The 24,295-nt window shown below is 36.8% G+C and overlaps 1 protein-coding gene across 2 annotated transcripts in view; it reads left to right on the top strand.

The window, feature by feature from the left end:
• The window catches only part of LOC149081500 (peroxidasin-like), a 213,735-nt gene extending 194,367 nt beyond the window's left edge, over positions 1-19,368 (top strand). Inside the window, exons 2-12 of one of the 2 annotated variants that reach the window (XM_089238436.1) lie at positions 3,618-3,740; positions 3,852-4,052; positions 6,365-6,486; positions 6,635-6,767; positions 8,823-8,944; positions 9,069-9,213; positions 10,513-10,788; positions 10,899-11,020; positions 12,219-12,408; positions 13,797-13,862; positions 17,034-19,368. In XM_089238436.1, coding sequence (XP_089094562.1) covers positions 3,618-3,740; positions 3,852-4,052; positions 6,365-6,486; positions 6,635-6,767; positions 8,823-8,944; positions 9,069-9,213; positions 10,513-10,788; positions 10,899-11,020; positions 12,219-12,408; positions 13,797-13,862; positions 17,034-17,131 — 1,598 coding nt within the window. In that variant the 3' untranslated portion in view covers positions 17,132-19,368. The remainder of the gene's footprint in view (positions 1-3,617; positions 3,741-3,851; positions 4,053-6,364; positions 6,487-6,634; positions 6,768-8,822; positions 8,945-9,068; positions 9,214-10,512; positions 10,789-10,898; positions 11,021-12,218; positions 12,409-13,796; positions 13,863-17,033) is intronic. The other variant, XM_089238437.1, reaches the window with a different exon arrangement.
• Positions 19,369-24,295: the final 4,927 nt, after the last annotated feature.

The following is a 24,295-nucleotide window of genomic DNA, read 5'->3' as shown; positions in this document are numbered from 1 at the left end:
AATTTTATGGTTTGCTTTGTTGTAGATTTTGGAAGAGAAAGAGCAAATGTATATATATATATATATTATTACCCAATGGGATTATTTTGAATTTTGTCTCTCAGTATTTTGAACTGCTCTATGGGTAGGAAATTCTGTGCCAAGTCCCTAAACTTATGGATCCTTTCATATATACAACACATGGTTTCTGAAAGTAGTCGTTTTACTCTGCATTACTGACAATATCATTGCTGTTTGTGCAAAATGTCATGTCAAAGTTATTTTTGCACCACCAAAAGCTTCACATGGTGTTTCTGGGTGGAATAGAAAGACCAACATTTTCACCGAACACTGAAACATGAAGCTTTTGGTGTCATATTAAAAGTTGAGAAATTTGACGCATGACATTTTGCAGGAACTGCAACAACATATAAATCCTATACAGACTTGAGATCTATGACTATTTGTCATACATTCAAATTTGATACAGATGTGCTGATATTGCTATATTAATGACGTGTTAGTCATCCATATGATGAGAATTCAACTACTGAATATGGTGTTGGGAGAAACGATGCCACGATTAATTTTATATAATGATACCCCCCCCCCCCCCCCCCAATAACAATACAGTAGACTGTCAATAATCTAGCCGTGTGCTAATCCTGCCCATCCAGTAATCCAGTATTTTTTTAAGGTGGGTTTTCTTCAAGCCCATAGACGAGAAAATAATCTCATTGCATATCTTCGTGGAAATTTATATTTAAATGGGCTGCTTGTGATACAGCACACCTTGATCTGATGTGTGTCGTATTAACGAGAGTGTGATTGTTTACAGCATAATATATTACTCGCTGGTCCAGATACTTGGTGTTAATATGTTTCATCCATAATGATAATTTCTTTAAAAACAACACACTTCCCTGTAAGGCTGTAAAAGTTTTATAAAATATTTACAAAATCAACAGTAAGCCCTTTGGTTACATTCGAGCAAATGCAGCCAATCAGCTTATTAGTTGTATTTTTCAAGTTCTATCAAAGAACTTTTGTTGTGTAATGTCGGCCTATTGCATAGGTGTTTTGCACAAAATAAAGTGTTCCAGACTCTGCCACGAAGCTGGGCTGGAAGAGATCTCGGCAACAGGATAAGTTCAGTGGCAAAGTTCTGGCATTCATTCATGCATAGGTGTTTCGTTGCATAATCTAATATACCCTTGGAATTTTATTTATGGGACGTCTGATAAACTCTGGTCATAATGTTATCGTATCGGGGCTTTTGGGTGGTGTTAAATTTTGAAGCTTTTAAAATTATGCGCAAATAAGAGGATTGTGGGCATGGCCCTTGCTCTTCAGGTTCAGAAATTGGTTAGGATTAGTCTAGTAAAATTGAAGTCAATTATATGGGAGAAGGGCAATCCCTCCCCCCACAGCTGGCAACTGATTTGTGTCTACACAGTGAAAACCTTTCTACAACGATAGTCTGTATAACAATAAATCTCCCTCTATTGCAATATTTCATTGCATCCTGTTTTGTATTGCCTTTGGTCTAATGCTAAACTCCTCTAGATACAATATTCCTTTACTTCAATAGAACCCTATATAACAATATTTTGGAGCTCTCTGCTACAACAATATTTTCTTTTACACAGTATTTTTAACTGAACGGGCTGACATGCTCTTTACAATAATAACTGGGATCCCCACATGTTAACTAAAAACCTTCATTACTCACAATAAAATATGATGAATGAGAAAATAGTGTAACAGTTATGATTGTGTACAAAGCTGCGCTATTCCTTTTTTGAATGGTACTAAACATGCAGAGATCGTGAAATAATATAATGGATTAAAAAATTAAGATATGCTGGCCGCCGCCATAAGTGAGGAGCTCTGGCTAGGAATAACGTTATGTGACTCTTCCCCTCCAAAGCAGATTATGCCGAAAACAGTGATGTACATTGTAAAACAACTAGTGCTGCTGTAGAACAATCTGGAAGAATTTCAATAGAAATGTTGAAAACACTTACTGGAATTTTTGCCGCAAAACATTTCTAGTCAACTGAAGGCTCGCTGCAAAACATTCTGCTTTGGGGTTTTCTTCAACAAATGCAAGGGGCAATCCGTTGAGATGGTCCAACAGTTAAATTTTTTAAATGTGAAACGAAGAACATCCCAAGGCTATTTAAATGCATTCCTTCATGCATTAAGAGTCTGTTCTGAGGGTATACATCTTCCTCCCATTCACTCTTTTGTTTTCCTCTCTTCTTTTTTTATTTAGCACCTCCTTACTTGTAAATATCAACAGTAGCATCATAGCCAACTTCTGGAGCAGATTCCGAGAAAAGCGGAGCTCTTCTTCAAAGAAAGAATGTGTTACTGATATATTTTGTTATTTCATGTCAAGTCAAATTCTTAAATTAGTTAAAATTTAATCAAATACAGTAAAACCTCTAACGGCAACCTTCGAACAATGGCCACATTTTATTCAAACAAAATGCAACACCCCCCCCCCCCCATATACTTAACAGTACAAGAAACCTCCAAGCAACGATTTCTGTATAACGGCCACTTCAGACACGGAATCGGGAAAACAATACACATATTGCGATGAGAAAATTTTTTCAAAAGCTGATTTTTAAGGAATTTTTCCCACTCCCCGCACATTATGGAGGGAAACGATTATGTACGGTTTTTTTTTCCGTGGGTAGGAATGCTAGATGAGTATATTGAAGGCAGTGGAGAGGGAAAAGAAAATATAGGGGACAACAGAAATACCTGTCATTAGCACTCTAATCACTAGAGGGATATGCAAGTTTTGCAAACTTGCCTCGAAAAAGAAATTTTGTTCGCAATCATGTTTCGATCGAATCTGTTATCCTGTCATTAGACTGGCTGTGGCAACCAATATATCTTTTTTAATGTAACATTGAAGTAATGTGCAAGCAGAGCCGCAACTAGATACTTTATCACCCGGGGCAAACCAGCATTTTGGCACCCCTTGCCATGTAGAAGAAGCAGTCAAAGCATGAATTCGGTGCACCCTTCTGGTCCAGCATCCAGGGCACCAGACCTGTCTGCTCCCTGTAATTGTGGCCCTAGGTGCAAGATCATGCTCCTTATAAACAATGTTTTCTTAAACTGTAAAAATTCTTTCGCACACACATGGGGAATAGCCAAATATTGTCAGTGCAAGAAATAATGAAAATTATAGAAAATGATGGCTATATAAATATCAAATGGTGAAATTGATCAAACCATTTACTACAATGCTGGAGGAGCCAAAATGCACCTGGATTGGCTCAGATATAGTGGCATGGCCCAAGAGCCACCCTTTGAGATGGCCCCAGGCAAAGAAGGGAGTGTCTGTGCAGGTCTGCCACAGATCTTGCATTATTAACTCTTTAACGCCCAGATAGAAAACCTGGGAGGGTCGTGAAAATACCAAGTTTTTTTTGTTCGAAGTGGACTCGTCCAAATTTCAGCCACTTTTCCTCTCCCTACCCTTTCTCCATGAGGCTTGTTCTATCCGGGGAAAAAAATTCCATCGATTTTTAACTTCATGCCATGTTTATATTTTCTTGCATTTGCTATTTATATAAAATAATAACTTATATATTATTGTATGATATTAATTGCAGGTGATGTCGATTATGATGAAGAACTGCCATCTACGCTCGTACCTCAATTAAGATCCGAACCAATAGTTGTAGAAGCAACAGTAGGAGAAAGAGTTTCCTTTCCTTGCGAAGTGGATGATCTTGGTGCGTACATTTGCAGATAAATCCAATTTCTCTCAGAAATAATGTCTAAAAATTATTTGCATATGATTATTTCGACATGTTTATGATGTGCATGTTTACTTACTTTTTTAGGATTGTACGTGATGCTATGGATGAAAGGAAAATCCCAAGTGCTTTTTGCTGCTCAGCTAAGGGTGTTGGGTCCAAAACGTTTCGAAGCCACTGAAGATGCCTTGACGATAGTGTCTGTGCAACCGGAGGACAGTGGGGAATACATATGTCAGATCAGTACCAATCCACCTCTGAACGTCACTCATGTTTTGAATGTACTGTGTAAGTCAAATTGCATTTCGTACATGAAATTCTGATCAAATTTTAATCTTTTGGCATCGCTGCCATTATTTTTGATCAGATTGTTCCAAATTTCATCTGTTTGAGATACGCATGAAAATTTCCACTTTATCACATACATGCTCAACCCATGCCCTGCAGGCCAAATGTTGTGTTCTGAGTCATCTGATGTGGCCTGCAATCTCAAACTTGACTTTGTAAAAGATGAACTAAGCAAAACATTTCCAGATCACTTAAGTGAGCTGCAGTGCAGTTCCACATGATTTAAGTGGCCTGCGGCACATTTACAGGTCACTTCAATGACCTATGGTGCAGTTCACCATATCACTTGAATGGCTTGTAGCATATTCCCCATATCACTTGAGTGACCTATGACGTAGTTCTAGAGCACTCAAGTGGCTCACAACATATTTACAAATCACTTAAGTAAGCTACAGAGCTGTTTCATTTCACTTAACTGACTCGTAACACGTTTTCAAATCAATGAGGGGAGCATTCACAAAACTCTATAATAACGATGCTCAAAATAATCAACATTTATGTTGTTTTCTCAAATGTGGCCAATTTCTCTCACCCTATGCCTCACTAAATGCCACCAAAGTTGGTGTCATACAAAAACCAGTTTCATTATTGATGATACAGACTTTCGCTGTCTGGTGGCGTTTGTAAATATGCTATAGATATACACTGCTCAAAACAATTAGGGGAGCACATGGTTTTAACAAAATTACGCAAAGATGTATACCGATAAGTGACATAAAATGAATCATCCATAATTTAAAGCCTAGCAGGAAACGGAAGAAGAAAACTTCATATGCAAATCAAAGTTCATGACGTCAAAAACCAGAAGAAGGAGATAAGGGCAGAAATCGGGATGTTGCAGAAACGTCTGTTTTACTGCCGTAACTGTGAAATTTGATTGCGCAGTATTTTTTTTTTGAGACGAGGTGACTTGAGGATGTCTCAACAACGTGATTCACCAGAATCCATGGCATGGTGTGTTATAGGCAGACTGGAATCCGGGCAAACACAACATAATGTCGCGGACGCTGTTGGAGTCGCCAGAAGTGTTGTTGCAAGGCTGTGGAATCGATTCCAAGAAACAGGAAATGTTAGACGTCGACCAGGGCAAGGTCGGCCACGCGCCACAACAGCAACTGATGACCGGTATATACGGTTAACAGCCCGTCGAAACAGAACAGAGAATGCTACGCAGCTGCAAAGACGGTTGCTCTTGGCAACAGGATGAAGGGTGTCCAGCCAAACAGTACGTAATCGGCTTCATGAGGGAGGGCTCTATGCACGTAGGCCAATGGTCTGCATTCCGTTGACCCCATGCCACCGTGCGGCCCGAAGAAGATGGGCTGCTGAACATCGAGATTGGGAGCAACATGATTGGAGCCAAGTGCTGTTTACAGACGAGTCCCGATTCAGTCTGGAGTGTGACACCCGACGTGTTCTGGCATGGAGGGACAGGGGCACTCGAAATAACCCCGCATTCGTTCGTGAAAGGTCACAATACAGACGAGCTGGTTGGATGGTATGGGGTGGAATCAGCATAGGCGGACGTACGGACCTGCATATCATTCGGAATGGCACTTTGACTGCCCGAAGGTATGCAGACGAGATACTGCGACCTCATGTCATCCCTTACGCTGGAGCCATTGGAGATTCCTTTGTTTTCCAGGATGATAATGCCCGACCGCATAGAGCTCGTCTGGTGGAGAACATGCTTGAAGCTGAAACAATGCAGCGTATGGAATGGCCAGCGTGCTGTCCTGACCTGAATCCAATCGACCATGTTTGGGACATGCTCGGACGACGCATTGCTGCGTGACCAAGGCCGCCTGTTACTGTCCAAGACTTGCAGATTGCACTTCTTGAGGAGTGGAACAGTATTCCCCAAAGTCTGATCGATAACCTCATCGCATCCATGGCAAACAGGTAGGCAGCAGTCTTAGCTGTTCGAGGAGACCACACGCCCTATTAAAACTCATGCGTCATGTCTAAACAGTACCTTTTTTTATCGTTTACATGTAACCAAATAGTTGCCCTAAATCATCTTTTCATGTTTTTTCCATATTTTCAAAGAATTAAAGCTTAATTCCTAATTTTTTTTACGTCTGTTTTCTGTATTGCGCATTGATACGCGTGTACTATCCATTGTATGCCAATACGTGGCTGTCTCGCACGGTTTTCTTCACTTTTTTGCTTGCTCCCCTAATTGTTTTGAGCAGTGTAGATGTGGAAAATTAATTTTATATTATTCACAGTTTTTTTCCCTACTCTCACAGATCCACCAAAGGTTGAACCAGAGCCAAAAGATGGTTTAGTCACAGTAAAAGAAGGAGAATCTGTGACTTTGTCATGTAGTGCAACAGGGAATCCACATCCATCAATATCATGGAAACGAGCGGTAAGTGTAAAATATCGTATAATTTTCACTATTACTGCAACAAAGTTAAAATGAAATATTTGTGTAAGAATGTCACACAATGAATCTATGATTGGGGTGTTGTTTGTTCCTCTTGCTATAGACATAAACGGTTTCTTTTCCCTTTTAGGGACGCAATTACGATGTAACGGACAAGTTTACCATAAGCAATGCCTTGAAAAGTGCTTCAGGTGAATACGAGTGCATTGCTGACAACGGTGTTGGAACACCTGCAACTGCAGTAATCACAGTGGAAGTTGTTTGTAAGTGTGTTCCCAAGTTTTCGACCTGAGTATCATGTTCATTTTGCTATATACTCATTTTCTCAATCAACATTTTTTTAACATTTTCTTGAAATTTCGAACCCGATTAAACAGTATACATTCAAAGAGTTTGACCATGCAGGGTGATTCAGCTAAGCATGTACAGTCTTCTGGGAGGTGTAGGTCACACGAAAAAATTTAGAATCAGCAATGAAGTGGGGGGAGGGGGTGGAATACAATCTTTTTACGCTAGTGCATTTTATGCTAGAAATGCATTTAAGTTATATAGAGTGCCTATAACTCTTTAACGCTCAAATATTTCTTCTCTGAGTTTGAGTTAGCCCATCTAAGTTTTTTACTACTTTCTTTCTCCCACACTCTCCAGTGGTACTTAGGCCTGTCTTTCTGGTTCCCGCCTCTGATGAGAGCTTTCATCTTCCCAGCTGTTCTCCATACCCATACTCCCTATTCGAACCATCTTTGGCTGTCTTGGGCTTCAAAGGGTTGAAGACATTGCTATGAGCAGTAACATCTGCTTGACAGCATTGCCGCATTGGAACCACACACATTTTGAATAATCCCTGTCATATCTTGAAATATACCATATGAAAATTCACTTCCAACAGGGTCAATTATAAAACAGTCTAGTGTTGTGATTCTCAAAGTGTGCCAGATCAGTACCAGTCGCTGCTCCTAGGAACCTCTGCAATATTTCTCAGGGATGATGCAGTGGGCTGCCTATATTGATGTGTGCATGTTTGCTAAAGGGGTTCTTTTGTTAGACTATTCTGTGGAGTCACATTTGAAAAAAGTTCTAGAACCAGTGGTCTAGTGAGTAATCAGTTTGCGACATGGGCGTAGATATGGGGGCATGGATGGGCATCGGCTTCAAAGGTGAAGGTGAAGTTGACTGATCTAATGCATATATGTATACATGAATTGACATCATTGTGCTGTCGTCCCCAGTAATAATGACAGTGTCCACCCATACTTCCAAGTCTGTCTCCTCCTATGGTTTGTGATAAGTCGAAACATGTCTCATTGAATACTATTCCTCATATAAGGAAACATATTTTCTGGATATTATGTCTAGCTGATCTCAGAAAGAAAAGTCATCTGGTCTCTGCCAGGACATGAACCCAGGCCTTCTTGCAAACTGGGTAAACAGGCTACCATTGACACCACTACTTTACCACACACCAATTCCAGTCGCTTCGTGTGTGGATTTCAGATCAGCCATCATCTTTACTCCATCACCTTGCTACTTCATGGGTAGGTTTATATGGTAGCCAGAAACTACAAAAATTGTTTTGACAATATAGTCTCGCTTCAGTTTCGTCTATTTCTGGCTCGTTGAATTCAGTACTCTCACATACTGCTCATACTTGGAATTTTATGTATAATTTACAGCAAAAAATAATACCTGTGAACACTTTTTTTGTTACAGACGATACCTTTATTCATCCGTGATGATCTAGAATATAACGTATTAGATGAGTTTTGTACTTGTCAAAAGTTCTTGAACTAATTACCAATGTGTCCTGCAGCAGAACATTATTTGTGGTTACTAACTTCGAGGCGTGAATGTGAGCCAATCTTCCTGTTGAAAAGTCTCACCACAGAGAGCAACAGACCTACATTGATACAATTATTTAATTATTGCACTTCACTCATAGTTAGAAAAATTGATAGCATGTGGCAGCACTATACATAACAAGCAATTGCACAGAAACTAGTTTCATGGTTAAGAGTTCAGAACACATACACGCATATTTCCTAGCCTGGCCCAGGTCTTCGACCACCTGCTAAAATCTCTTTATTGAGACAGAGCAGCGGGCCATAATCTGGTTAGGAAGAGGTACAGCATTACATTTACATGTGTTCTGGTTCACATTTAAAGTCCCCATTTAACAAAATATTTATCAAAACACTCTTTTTTTTGTTGAATTGCTGTATGGTGGACAGTGTTTCTGGCTTTTGATGAAACAAAGCAAAATTGTATTGAGACTCAATTCTCTTATGCGTAATAATTTTTTTTTCTTTTTCCGCCACTAGCTCCTCCAAAGGTGTATCCTAACCCCAGAGACGGTGTATTAGTCGTAAAAGAAGGAGAACCAATTGAGATTTCATGTGAAGCCACTGGGGATCCTGCTCCTTTTATAACTTGGAAGACTCCGGTATGTCTGTGATTCAAGTTGATCAATTCTAGATTGTATGAGCGAAAAAATTGATGTGAAAAGCATGTTGTATTTTCCTATATTGTTTGTTTTGTGAAAAATTAATTATCGCTCATTTATTTAGGGGGTAGAGAAACCTCAGAAAAGCCGAGACAGTAGCAGAATAGTGATTAGCGAGGCTGAAAGGGCACACGCTGGAACTTATGAATGTATCGCTAACAACACGATGGGTGTATTTTCATCTGCTCAAATAAGAGTACAAGTATTATGTAAGTATCTGTGTTTTTTGTTCAATGTTTTTCTTGGCCTGCACTTGCAGGGTGGGGGGGGGGGGGCTCTAGCAGGTGGGACCTCTGAGATTTATCTTATTATTTTGTTTATTTGCTCTGTAATTATATGCTATTAGCTTCCCCCTCCCTCCCCCACCCTGTGAAACATCTTGGTTGGAGAACTCGCCAAAGATCTCTACCAAATAGCCTAAGGCAAGGATGCTCAACCTTTAGGAGAGTGTTTCCCACTTTATTGGTTTGAAAATGTGTAACGGGCCACTTTAGTGATCTGGGATTGTGCCGTGGGTAACTTGAGCAATGTGGATCTGCACAGCAGATCATTCAAGTGATCTATAACTATGCAGTCGGCTGCTTGAGTGATCTGGAACTGCAGTTACAAATCATTCAGTGCAGTGCAGCAGCACTAACTAAAGGAGTTATGGATATGGAACTGCACTGTAGGCTGCTCAAGTATTCTGGAACTGTGCTGCAGGCCACTTGAGGGATCTGTAAATGTGCCATTTGGTTCATTTTTACAAAATTGGGTTTAAGGTTGCTGTACACATTATATGAGTCCAAGAGCCAAACTGGCCCTGTGAGCCATGGGTTGAGCATGTATGGCCCAAGACCAGTTTTTTCCTTTGAAAATTACGAGTGATTATTTATCAAAACCATAATATAAATGTCTTACAGCACACATCTTTTACCTGCTGTGGGTGAGTACTATGGTGCCCACATAAGCACCCAAGAGTACCCTATGATTTTGTTAAGTATTAATGGTTCCGCTGATCAAAGATGCATTCAGGAATTAACATTAGGCTGATTCCAGTCGGAGAATATGTCAGGGTAGTCATATGGGTGCTCATCGTCTAGAGTAGTGGTGGTATAGAAGTTGCTCGTGATAATAAAAAAATTTTTAGCGCTGAAGCTCACTGATTTTTCTGACAATGTCAACACACTTTCCTGGTAAAGTAAGCATACAAACGGGAATGTATCACAGGCTTCACAATTCCCTGATCTTTAACTTAGGTGTTATAATTCCAAATGATATGGCACACAAAAATAACACTTTGCGACTGTACACTAGAGTATACGTTTAGTCTTCCAGATGGCAGCACTCCCATTCTCTTCTTTTTTGTAATGTTCCAGGAGTTGCCAAAGTGTTAGGTTTTCCACCGCAACCTATACATCAGTTTCTGTCATAACAGTTGATATTATCAGTTTCTGTATCAGTATCTCCTGACTTCTTGATTCATAGTATGGTGTGTGTTCATGTTTATAATTTTTTTTTCCTGCCAGATCCTCCAGAAATCAAAGTACAGAACTCCTGGATCCACGCTGGCGAAGGCACCACTGTTAACATGTCTTGTTCAGTCAGAGGAGAACCAATGCCATCTGTGACATGGAAGCGTGGTGACGGCAAAGACATTCATTCCAATGATCATTTCCATATAAAAACGTCGGGACATCACCACATGCTGCAGATCAGGCACCTGAAAGATAGTGATTATGGGCGGTATGAGTGTGTTGCCAGCAATTCATTACGTCTTGTCGCCGAAAGTGTTCATATAATCGGTAAAAAATCCCTACATAATCATTAATGTAGTCTGTTCTTGTTGTTTTTTTCTATTCAAGAAATATATATATTTTTGAATGATTAATTGTGGATTTTGCTTGTCTTTCAGGAACACCCCAGGTACCCATGTTTACGAGCAAGCCCCATGGGATGCATGCAAGACGATATAAATTGGTCTGGACAGTCAAATCATACAGTCCTATAGATGAATACTCGTTAATTTACAGGAAGGTAAGTATTGTGTTTTGCATTTTTATTCATCAGTTTTGTTATTCTGTACATACACGTTCACAATCCCAGTTGTGACCCCACCAATGCACACTGTTGTGCTAAGGTTATGAAATAACTTCTATTCAGTGCATGATCCAAATATAATGGGTTTAATTTAAAATTGTATTACTCTGACATGGAGCCCTGAAGATCGACATAACTTTTACAAGCTGCCTCTGGATCCTAGGAAAGTTGGCATCTAGTGTGCTATGCCAAAGTAATACGATTAAATACTAATGGTAATCCATTTCTATGCCAAGGTAACAAATAATCATACCTGTGGGGTTTTTTAAAACTTTTTTCGATGCATAGTTTCATCCAGATGTTTGCAAACAATACTTAGCTTTATTTGAATGGGATGAACACAACTGTTGGATGCATCAAGACTGCAACCTGTCATCAGTGGCATATTTACAAAAAGGCTTAGCGGGCTATAGCCCAGGACAGCAAGTTCAAAGTGGCAGCAAATTTAAGGAATGAGTGGCCAAGAAAATAAGTAGAATATGAGAAGGAAGGTAAAAAAAAAGTGGCCAAGAAAATTAGTAGAATATAAGAATTTTGTAACCCTAAATAAATGTACCTCCACCAGGCTAAATAAATGAGACTAACCAGGGCTATCTTAAGTGCATCAATGGTCCCGGGCCAAGTGATTTTTCTTATGCTTATCTGGCAAATTTCTGAAAGATTCAACTACTACTTGTTTTTCTGAGGCCCTCTTTTCTGGAGGTCCTGGGTCGTGCCCACGTGGGCCCATGCATTAAGATGGCACTGACTCTAACTCAGTATTTCTCAAAGTGTGAGTCGCCAACCTTTGTCAGGGGCACCGGGACAGGCTTTCATCTGTGTACCTGTTTGTGCTTTAAAGTAGTTCTTTCTAAGTGAAAATATCTGGTAAACTATATTCTTGGGAACTGCGGATGAACCATGAAATGAGCAAGGAAGCCGCAGATAACAAAAGTTTGAGAACCACTGCTCTAACTATATAACAGATTTAAAATAATGATGAGAGATTTGAAGGTCAGATATAGCCTCAGTTGCCCCCAACCCACATGTATTTACGGTTCTTCTCAGAACAGCTGTATTATGTTATGCTGTGTCTTATCCATTTCAAGTGTACCTTTTTTTTTTAAGCGAAAATTCTGAATATTTTTTTCCATAGAAGGCAGAAGCAGAAGACTGGATGAGCATCCCGGTCATTGCGGGCCAAGACATGAGTGGCTCTCACACACACTCTTATGAGCTACAGGAACTTCAGCCAGGAACAACTTACGAGGCCATGGTAACAGCCAGGAACAAATTTGGCTGGAGCAAACAGAGCGATGCATTTATTTTCACTACTAAAAACGAAGGTATGCATCTTTTGTGTATAATGACAGTATTAATCCTTTTCAGTAATTTTTTCATAGATTAATTTCAAAGCATGATATATGTTCAACCCATGGTGTGTAAACTAAATGTGGTCCTCATGTGGCAAAAGAGTAGCATTGAACTCGAGTCTGGCAAGAAAGAGATGAGCGTTATGCATTCTTCATTGAGATGGAAATGGTTGGTATCCTGATTGTGACTCCCCATAGTAGTTTGCCCTATGGGTTGGCGATGTTGTCTTGTGACGAACACTGCATTAACATGCAACAGAAATGTGTAATTCTATTTTGAAACCATGATTATGCAGTTTAAATTACTGAAAAAAAATTAATTATGGCACATTATATTCTATTATTATTATGGATGGAGATAGGTTCATTGGAGTAGGCAGAGTTCACCCCCCCCCCCCCCCCGCATAATCTTCCCGAGAAAATCTTGTGTATGCTACTGTACCTGTTACAAAACCATTTGAATGATCTGTGATGCCATAATAAAGTTAAACACTCCCTGCTCTAAAGAGTTCTTAACAATGAGCTTTATAATTTCTCAAAGGCATGACATTGAATATGCAGATAATAGTTGCATTAATCGTAAGGCGCAAATTAAAAGAGATTATGATGATAGATGACCAAAGATAACATTTAGATCATATTTAAAACGAAAATATTCAAACTTGTCAAGGAAAAATAGCACTAAGTATATTTGATGATGATGATTGACCTTCCATCAAGTGCTATAGTCTGTGAGATAAAGTGCTTTGGAGAGTTTTAGTTTTACCCCATAAGTACACGATTACACATAACTAAAATAAGTAATTTATTTAATTTTCGTGGTTTTAGTTAACATGGTATAGTATCTAATACACAAAATTAAAACATGTTCCAGTTCATTTTCAATCCCACAAGGTGGATTTTTATATGTTGTAGTTGCACCTGATGGTTTTAAAGTTCATGTTGTGTCTGATGGAGATTTAAATATGTTGGCAAGACTAATGTGAGATACACCTATACGTTTTGTGTTGTTCCCTTCAACTCCAATCACTTTCATCGCACCATGATCAATTTGGGCACTTAAACTAAGGACATACATACTTCTTGATGCAAGAGCTCAACTTCCATCTCAAAAAGATTTTAACCTAGTCCCATCAATTACTCGGTTGGAAAGGTTGCCATTAACCATCTATTTATTTGCCTTACACCTAAAATTTTGTTTCATGTCCTCTATAATGAGGACAATGACATATTTTTTGTTGATTTTAATATGATTTTGTTGTTTTAAGTTTTCATTGATTAAAAAAAGATTGGAAAGCAATTAATTTTCGTTGTATGTTTCATTTTAAGAAAGTTTTTATTTTACATTATTTTTCTTCCAGCTGAGTCTGTGCAAGAAACAATGTCGTCAGTTAGCACTGACGTTAGTGAGACAATCAATTCCAATGGTTAGTTTTGATTAAGTTTCCAAATAACCTTGTGTTGGAGTGTGTTTCCTTATTCTTCTACTACTTTGCGTCCTTGATTCTCTCTCCTCCTCCTCGCATGCTTTCAAAAACAAAATGAGGATTGATCAATAATCCCAAGAAATGTGCTTGATCTGCTAGACGAGCTAATTGTGTGCAGTGCTTTTGAACCCATTAACTTGACTCCTATCCTGAGAGCTCATATTCACTCTTTATACATATATTCTATCTGCTTATACATGTCTGTTAGTTCAAAGCTCTTGAATAGATTTAGCTCAAGCATTTGCGTACTTTCTCGAGGCAAAGCTTATATTCATATTCTTGTGTATTCATGTTCATGTATGTCCTGCTTTATAATCATATGTGAATTTAGAGGGGGAAGTAATTGCCTTTCCTGATAAGCCTGAGGGAAAAACGAATATGAGAAAATGGGAAATCCGGTCTCATGAGAAATACGGGAACTATGAAAATAGTATGACCTTTGCTTTTCCACTAAATTGCCCCCACCTCTGTGTATATCCCCTTGGATCTGTGCTTGGCTTCAGGGGAACTTCTCAGCGTCAACTAATTTGTGTTAGAACTTCTCAACACTGATTACACTAGGTGTAGATTGTGAAAAATGCTGCAGCTTTTCTATAAAGACTGTTTTCTTCAGTCATTTTTCTTAATACAGCTTATGTATCTCAGCGACTTATTTGCCCAAAATTATGGTATGTAGATGGAAAGTACAGTAGATAAATATAAATTATGGTGAAAAATTACTATGTTGTTGTGTTGTTTGAAACGTTGAAAAATATTGTTAAATGAAAAATTCAAGCTGCAATCATGTAATATATCAGCAAACTTTTTTTTGTGATCGATGCCTAATGATGTGCACCTACATCACGGATATAAATGGATACAAGCTACTTGAATGGGGGAATCACAGGGTGTTTACAGTGAGTGAATGAATGGAGGGCAAATGTCCACCTCCACCCTACCACCTATCCCAATAATGTTTCACTCAACTAGCCCCCCCCCCCCCCCACCTCTGTATCTGCCCATGCATCACACCTCACATTACAGAAAATTATTGGTTCAAGTACATGAAGACTTGTAATGAAGTGTATGGCAAATACTTCATAAACTTCTTGCTTCTTGGTGAGTTTGAAGAACATAAAAAAAAAAAAAAAAAAGACGAATGAACAAGCTGCTCAAAATGTAAATTGCAAGCTGTAACCATAGTTTCCTCGCTGTTGCCAGGCTCATGATGCAAAGATGTTCTTTCTCGTTGATGTTTCATAGCTATATATGTCAATCTGTGGATTGTAACATGAAATGTCTGATCCCAGAGGCATGCCTACCACCTTCATACATCAAAACTGGATTCACGAAGCATAGCTTTTCATTACAGTGTATGCTTTCTTTGTACAATTCGTTTCCCCATCTGTGCATTATTTTCAAATACTAATGTCCGACGTTTGGCCAGTTCTTCAATTGGCAGTTCAAAGCACAAAATAATTCATATTCTTTGGACTTATTTTGATATTTGAGGTGACTGACCGTTTCAGCCAGCGGAACTGGCCAGATTTTGGACATTGGCGGTAACTTGTATATATGCAATAGTTTAGAATTCATTCACCATGAATGACTTTCAATCACATTCAACAGTAAACATATATGCACCAGAACCAAACGAAGATATTTTGAACAAATTGAAGTATTTGTCTTTTTAAATACAGTTGATTCTGCTTAAAATGACTTATGTTGTTTTTAAACAAAAAATTTGGGGCGGTTAATCAAATTACTTGTGTTGTTCTTATGATAATGTATGATTATGCTTCGAAACTGTGATCGTGTCAAGTCAGAAGCTTCTTTCCTATTAACTTCATGCTTTATTCATGCATATTGTGATTCCCTCCCTTCCACAAGCTTTATTTCGAATGAATGTTTTTGTGTTTATGTGTGATTTGTTTTTCATTGAATACAGTAAAACTTGTGTAAGTGGACCGCCTATCTTGCAATGATTTTCTGGTCAACTTAAAACATCCAGTCCTATGATCCTATATCGGCACCTTATAATGAAAACCTTGTACATCAATTATTATTTTTTGAAAATCGCTTTTTGGCACTTAAGAACGTCATATTTCCCTTATTACAGCTTTTGCAAATAAAAAAATCTGGCGATGATCTGCTCTCTATAGCGAAAAAAATTAACCCCTTACCCCTTTTTGTGTGTTATCAAAGGGATGTGCCGTCCTTTTTTTTTTTTTTTTTTTTTGTGCTCTTCATGTAAAGTTGGGAATTTTTTATATACGAGGTTTTCATTATAAAGTGACAATATTTTTTTCCCGCTCTGTGAAACGGTTTATTTCTATTTCCACAAATGGTTAACTTGCCAAGGTTTTACTATATGACACTTAAGTATATCATGAGTATTTCAGTCTGGTGGGGCATTTTTTGCTTGTATGGTCTCGGCCATTGGTTGTTATTCTTATTACCATGATGGTGGTGAGGTATAAATACACTGACATTTTAGAGTCTACAATGACTGTATGCAGAATTAAAAGACTTTGATATGCAAAATGGTTTCCAAGGCCCGTTGAGAGTATCGATCTCAACAAATTGAGCGTTTGTTTGTGATTATCCCCATTCCAATGGTAAAATTTGAAAAGGGATTCAAACAAACTTTGTCTAGATCAGCATGTTCAATAGCTCAAATCACGTCATGTCCACCAGACTTGGGCATATCCTCAGAGAGACGGGCTTCTTGGTTTGAATTCGGCTGTTTGAAATGAAATTACCACTGAGTTATTATTACTAAAAAAATTGTAACAAATTTATATGTAGAATCGAATAACTCTGGAATGTTTGAAAAGTTAGAATTTTTCGGCAACTTATTTTGGGATTTTTTATGTATGGCATGCGAGTCTGTAGGCCACATATTAGTAGCATGTACCTGATTTCAAAACATGTAGAATAGCATATCAAATGCCCAAAATAATAATTAATTACCAGAGGGCAACTCAAATTATATTAATGTTTATTATGCATGATGAGTTAATGAACAATTCGTGACTTTGATGAAAATATACATTTTCATATTACATATGCACTCTCCTCCCGTTATGCATGATCTCTAATGATTGCTGTTTTTGTTTCTTTCAATTTCAGAGCAACATTACCAGACCGGTTCCAGTCCATCGTTGAATCCAAGCACAAACGTGTTCCTCGTTCAATGTCTAATGATTTTCGCCTACCTCTTTCATTAGGATTTTTTTTTCACAGGTGACAGCGACGGTTCTGTCATTTAGGTCATGAACTGATAAACAAAAAAAATTAATGTTGAATTTTTTTTTTTTAATTCTTGGACGTGGTCAAGCGCTTCTGTAAAATATTTTCTTTATTTTTTTTTCACATAAGAATTTCATTTGTTGTCAAAGCAGACCCTGAAAACTATTCGAACTGTCGAGAGTATTCGTGAGAAGATCTCAGTTTTTTTTACTTTTAATGGCATTATTCTTGGTGATCAGAAATTTGTGTTCAATTAATTATGTTCAATTTATGAGTTCATTGAATATTTCTCTCGAATTTATTGTAATTAACCTACATTGTAGAGAATATGAGATCAAAGTTTTTTGTTTTTTTTGTATTCACAAATTCGTGAATACTAATTGAATTGATAATTACATATTTATATACATTGTCCCATTAGTAATGCAAGATTCATAAGTTGTGTGATTTTCCCCGTTGTTAGATTTGCAGTGGTGCCATTGATAGCAATGTCAGTTAATCAAAATTCAGTGATATACAACTATGCGTGCAAATTCCATAGAATATCACTTGATAAGTACAGATTTATTTTCTGGTGTCGAGGGAGTTGCATTCTGTATGAATGTTGTCAAAATATCTGCTCTATGACACTTCTCAGAATGCCTTATATCTCTTGTGGGACAGGGCCTAGACCACATTTGGTTCTTGACTTCTCAGAATGACCACAGCCTGGACAAGAATCTCACTTGCGCAAATGCTGTACTGTTGTCAAATTTTCTGTCTCCAAATATCACAACTTGATACAATACTAAATTTGATCTTAACATTAATGAAACTCCCCCTTGTATGAACACGAAGAAGTTCTTTTGTGAAAATTTATTGGCATCGTGGTTCTCCAAATGACACATCTTACCATACTACTACTACCGTACATTCACTTCATACATATTCCTCTGCAGAATTTCTAATAAATGGATACACTTCTCAATTTGACCACAGCCTCAACGAAACTTTCACTTGCATGAATGCAAATGAAGTTCTGTTGTCAAAATTCGCTGCATGACACATCTTGTAAGCCAATAACTTACTATAGCTTTGACCACAGCTTCAATAAAAATTTCACTCGTATGAATGCAAAAGCAGTTTGTTCATCATATTATATTTCTGTCAGGAGAAAAACCTTGGCATGATTTCTTTTAGAAATTTCACACCACAAAATTCAACCACAGCTTCAATGAAACTTGCACAAATGCAGATGCAGTTCTTTTATCTAAATCTATTTTATGAAACTTCTCAAAATGTCATAATTTACTATAATCCTAAAGGTGACTACATCTTCAATGAATCTTTCATTTACGTGAATGTAAATGCAACTCAATGCAAATGAACTTATCACAACTTGATATGAAACTAAATTTAATGACAGCATCAGTGGAAATATGTCACCATACTATGCAGCAATGTGTCACAGCTTTTAATAGGTGTCATTGCATTTTGACTAACCGGAATATGTAATACACACTGCAATCTACTGGGCCACTTGCTTATCCAACAAACGCAACACTTCACCATTTAAAGTTCTTTCTGGGATACCCTATATATATATATTGGGTCTGCTTGTCCAAAATAAAAATAAATAAATTAGTTTAAAAAAATGATTAAAATAAAGGATAAAAGGCTAAAAATTTGAGCATTTTCAAGTTGAAATGTGATATATTTCGGCCGTTGTGTTTCATCAAGCGCTTTGCTATTTAGCCTTTCGAAGAAATTGTATAAAATGAAGAAATTTCAAGTGTTCAATTGCAATTTCTTCTTGTTCGTGGAGGAAACGAGATGGATGGCGAGGATTAGGTGTTTCGTTTCTGATACTGATTTATGGTTTTTTGAATTTCTGTGTGTACGTCAGAATGTTATATATATGTAACTCGTATGTCTGTCCTGTATGTATGTATTTGTAAAGTCAATCATATCCATGAAAAAAAAAAGAGATAATGTGCTTAATGTAATTTTTTTTTAATATATAATTTTGACATGGCTTGAAATACAGTCATTGAGATATTTATGTGTATATCTCCGAAAGTTGTTCAGTTTTTATTTTTTGCCATTTCTTCTGTTTTGTTATTCTTGGAAATTAAACGCTTTCATGTGCATTTGTAAAGGTAGGAAAAAGTGTAAATAGGGCAAATATGATTGGTAAAATGATTATTATGACTAATTGAATAAATTTTCAAATCTATTTCTTTGCAATGTCTTTGCTATTCGTGTTCCGGCAAAGTCGAGACTCATCTGTTATCATCAATATGAGTTGTTTTGCATTATACAAATCAACATTGCTTTCAGCAATTTTTCTTAGAGAAATTTTGAAGTGGTTTGAGACCGTAGGCTAATTCAGCAGCTTTGAAATATGATTCATTTTAAATTGCTCTGATCGAAACAGTGATGTCTTAACAGGTGGTTTCTAATGGGTCAAATAGGGAGGGTTGGCTATAAATTGTTGAAGAATTCAATTGATCCCGAATTTTCATTTGCATACTCTGGAATTACTAATTTATTTCTGCAAATACAAATTCTCACAAATTCTGAAGTTATTTCCTAATTCAGGATTTTTACTTTTCTTAATTTTCATTGCTAGTGAAATTATTTTTTTTTATTGATTCAAAATTTTCAACGATTGTGAATTTCTATTTCTAAATAATTTCACTAGCTCTAAAATCATTTCTTAATTTTCATTGATTCTGAAATCATTTCTTAATTTTCATTGATTCTGAAATCATTTCTTAATTTTCATTGATTCTGAAATCATTTCTTAATTTTCATTGATTCTGAAATCATTTCTTAATTTTCATTGATTCTGAAATCATTTCTTAATTTTCATTGATTCTGAAATCATTTCTTAATTTTCATTGATTCTGAAATCATTTCTTAATTTTCATTGATTCTGAAATCATTTCTTAATTTTCATTGATTCTGAAATCATTTCTTAATTTTCATTGATTCTGAAATCATTTCTTAATTTTCATTGATTCTGAAATCATTTCTTAATTTTCATTTTCTTAAATAATTTCTTAATTCCCATTAATTCTGGAAGAAGGAAAAATTATTTCTAAACAATTCTTAATTTCATTTATTTCAAAAAGTTTAATTGTAAAATTATTATTTTCATCAATTTCTAAGTTTTTTTTTTCACCAATTCTGAAATTATTTCTTGATAGTTCTATTTATAAGGAATTCTTTAGTTAATTTCTGAATGGTTTTTTTTCATTAATTCTGAAATTATTTGCTTGATAATTCATAATTTTCATGAATTCAAAAATATTAAATGTAAAAGTGGTTTTTTTTTTCACTGATTCGATTCTGAAACTTTTTCACCTGTTCAAAAATCTAGCCCTGAATTTCTATTTATTCTGAAATTTTTTGAAAATTTCCATCGATTCCAAATTTTTTTTTTCATTCATTCCAAAGTTGCACCAATTCTAAATTTTCATCAATTCCTAATTTGAATTTTGATTCTTTTAGTATGCTTCAATTTCAGTGTGTCCTTTGCATTTTCTGTACACTCTGTAACTACATACTCATTTTTTGAATGCCAATTTTTCTCTGAAAATAAAATCAGAACCAAATTTAATTATTTGCTTCCCCCCCCCTTCCCCCACCAAACCTATTAAGATGGCCCTGGCCAAGTAAACTGGTGATTATACAATATATTATCTGCATTTGTTGTGGTAAAACTGCAAAATGATTTTAAAAATACTCCTTGTAGGCTCCACTCAACCGCTTTCGTCTAACTCTATAAGCTGTCTTTAAACCACAAAATAAAAACAACTCGTATAAGCCAATAAGTTAAAAGTTAACAACAATTTGCTTCTCAGCTTATTTTCAAATCAATGCATCAAATGATATTTCTCTCGTGCCATAATTGTTTTTCACGACTAATTTACAGGCTGCTCTTGCTGTGAATATTCCGCTCATACTTATTCCATCTATCAATTTGAATTGACAACCCTGCCTGAATGAATGTGTGCATACGTGATATAATGACATCCTCTGAAAGTAGAAAGATAAGCAGTTAATGGGTCATTAGGCTGGTTAAGATGTAGGTATTGTGTGAGAATCCAGGATTTTTACCTGAATAGCTTCTGAGTCAAAACGTGTGTAATCATTATGCAATCTACATGATCGTGGGATGAACATATGACTCGTGTTTTACGGTACGCTACCGTATTTGTGGCTGTCCTGTTTTTCCCCCCGTATATTAAAAAAAAAAGCTTACTTGAATCTACAATCTGTACTGAAAAAATAGATGAAGAGGATTTTGATAATTATAAATGTATTATAATTATATAAGTTATATAATTATATAAGTTATAAATTTATAAATGTATAAATTTTAAATGCTCTAATTTCTCTTGCTCAACGTACCCCCCCCCCTCCGTGAAGTACATTTTAACTTTGCGCGCAGTAGCCCTTCATTTTCCTGATACGGTCGGCAGTATTTTAGTGATATAATTGGCAACATTTTTGGCGAAAATTAATGGTTCCCCGAATTTTTTCTTGATGATGCCTACATGATCGCTATTATTTACCCTTTCTCTTTTTTTTTAAATATGTTCAGAAGATGGTACATATGCGTTCTGACAGGGTTGCTAATTTAAAATAGTAGATACTATACATGTGGCCCTTGTATAAGTCCTATACCAGCGTTTCTCAATGTATGGTCCGCGGACAAGAGGTGGTCCGCAGGCAGAGTTGATAATTTTAATTCTAACTAAATGAAAAATATTCTTATTGATTTTAGCAATATTCTATCAATAAATTTTATTGATTTCAGTAATATTCTTATGGGTTCAAATAGAGACTTTGACAGCTAGAGTAACCATATCTAATTGAGAAAAATACTATTCATTGCAATATACTAAATGTGTGGTTGATTGTAGCCAGAAAAAAATGCAATTTACGACAAATTCCGTAATTATTGTTAAAATTGCTGAAGAGTGGGGGAACATAAGAACTGCCACTACTAAACCGTACATGCACCTCGTACATATTCCTCTACGGAATTTCTAACGAATTGGCACATGCCGGAATGTGTATGTTCTGAGTGTATGTGTGACCCTAACGTATTTACGTTGGCGATTTGCGCTTGTTCCTTGTTCATGCTGTCACCTATCTTCCATTTTCTGAAGTAAAGATAGAAATGCTTGAGTTTCCATGTTTTGTCAGTTTCGTGTTGTAGGTCTGCCTGTTCTCTGCGGAGAGACTTCTTCAAATGGAGAGACCGGCTCGCATTCGCTCCAACTTCAGTCGATCACCACTGTGCCGTCAACGGGGTTCGAATCTGGATCCTCAGGAAATAGAGGACTGCAGCAAATCTCAGTTAAATAAAATGTATTTCATGAAAAGCATTCATCATGACTGAGGACCATTTCCATTGAGAAAAATACGGGAAAGTGTGATCTGAAGTACGCAAAATTCAGGACATTGCCAATTGTTTTTGTAAACATTGTCACAAGTTGGCAACGTCACCAATTGCTGCTGAAATGGTTGAAAATCATGAATGAGGGGAAATGAAGGCCTACTGGAACCAGGGCCGCGGACTAGATGTTTGGTCAACCGGGTTCAAGAGCGCATTTTGGCGTCCCATGTAATGTTGAAGGAGGGATTGATTGGTGAAATATACGCCCCCCCCTCTGGTTCAACGTCCGGGGCACCAAACCCGCCTGCACCCCATGGCCCCCACATCCTGTAGCGGGGCCCCTAGGCTGGAATCTTTTGCGGGCCCCCCGGTCAGACTTTTAACGGGCCCCTTCTGTAGTTAATTTATAGCGTGAAAAGCAAAAAAATTGTGATAACCGTCCCGGGCCCCAGGGCTAGAGCCCTGTCAGCCCCCCCCCCCATGTGGGGGCCATGCTGCACCCCCATAGTTGCGGCCCTGACTGGAACTCACGCTAACTTGAAATGTAGTTTACAGAAAAAACGTTGATCATGTGACAAATTTGTGAGGATGAGTATTCATTTATAGTCATAATTATCATAGTATAATTGAAAAGCTATGAAAGTTATCTTCATTCACCATTTTAAGTAAAAATTACAAATTCGAATGAGCTTCGTTGAAAAAAAAAACGGAACAATTGTATAAAATCGGGAATGGACATAAATACGGGACACATGGTCACGCATCTCATGATATAAGTTAGAGGTCCGTCGAATCATCTCAGATATCTTACTGGTCCAGGATTCAGAAAGGTTGAGAAACGCTGCCCTATATACCAATCTTCAAACGTTTTTTGTCGTTTGTTTTTGGCGCAAAGATCCATAATTGAAGAATAATTATAATCACCGGAGGAAAGGCGATGTTATCATTTACATTATTAGTAATCGACACTATTTCGCCAAATTAGTAATTTTTGTTCTAATCAAATCACGTTAGAGATATTGAACCTGGTAATGGTTTATTATAATTATTAAAATACTTTTTCTATAAGTACGTATTTGTTATTTATTTTTCGTACTCTGCTTATCAAGTGTGATCAAATGTATACCGAATTTCTTCAGAGATGTATCAAATCGCATTCAGTTAAAGGAAGGATCACTGAATATAGGTTATACTGGTGAATACAATGGTGTGAATGTCATTTTTTAAAATCTCCGAAGAATTTCGGTATTTAGGAGATAGTGTGTAAAAAATAAAATGGAAATTTGCTTTTTTTCGTGTTAGTTTCCTTTTTTTATTATTATTATTGTGTGATTTTGTTGATTTATTTTTTTTAATGCTAATAATTCGGTAATTACAATAGAATATCGATAATAAAAGTTCTAAAAATAAAAACGTGTGTTAAAATAATCAACGTTTTTTTTTTTGATTCCCAGTACATATATTGATTGTATGTATAAATGGCAATTATAAACAAAACCAAAGCACAGGAAACGATGTTCTCTCTCTCTCTTTTGTGAGCTATTTCTATGGAAATTGTATTTTTTTTATTGCAAAACGAATAATAAATTCTGTTGTAGATATTCGAGGAAAGAAAATGCCGATCGAGTCAAAATTTTATGAGTGATTTTATTGTTTTATGTGTTCCAGGTGTGTGTGTGGTGAGATCAATGAGAGTATCGAAACAATTATGCACGGAAGTTTTCCGGTTATTTTTCAACCAGTTCTCATT

The sequence above is a fragment of the Pholcus phalangioides genome, unplaced genomic scaffold, assembly GCF_987345545.1.
Source record: "Pholcus phalangioides strain wild (caught in Gottingen) unplaced genomic scaffold, Ppha-v1.0 ptg000010l_1, whole genome shotgun sequence".
Classification (NCBI taxonomy): Eukaryota; Metazoa; Arthropoda; class Arachnida; order Araneae; family Pholcidae; genus Pholcus; species Pholcus phalangioides.
Note: the sequence above shows the minus strand (reverse complement) of the source record. Positions and strands in the feature narration are given on the sequence as shown.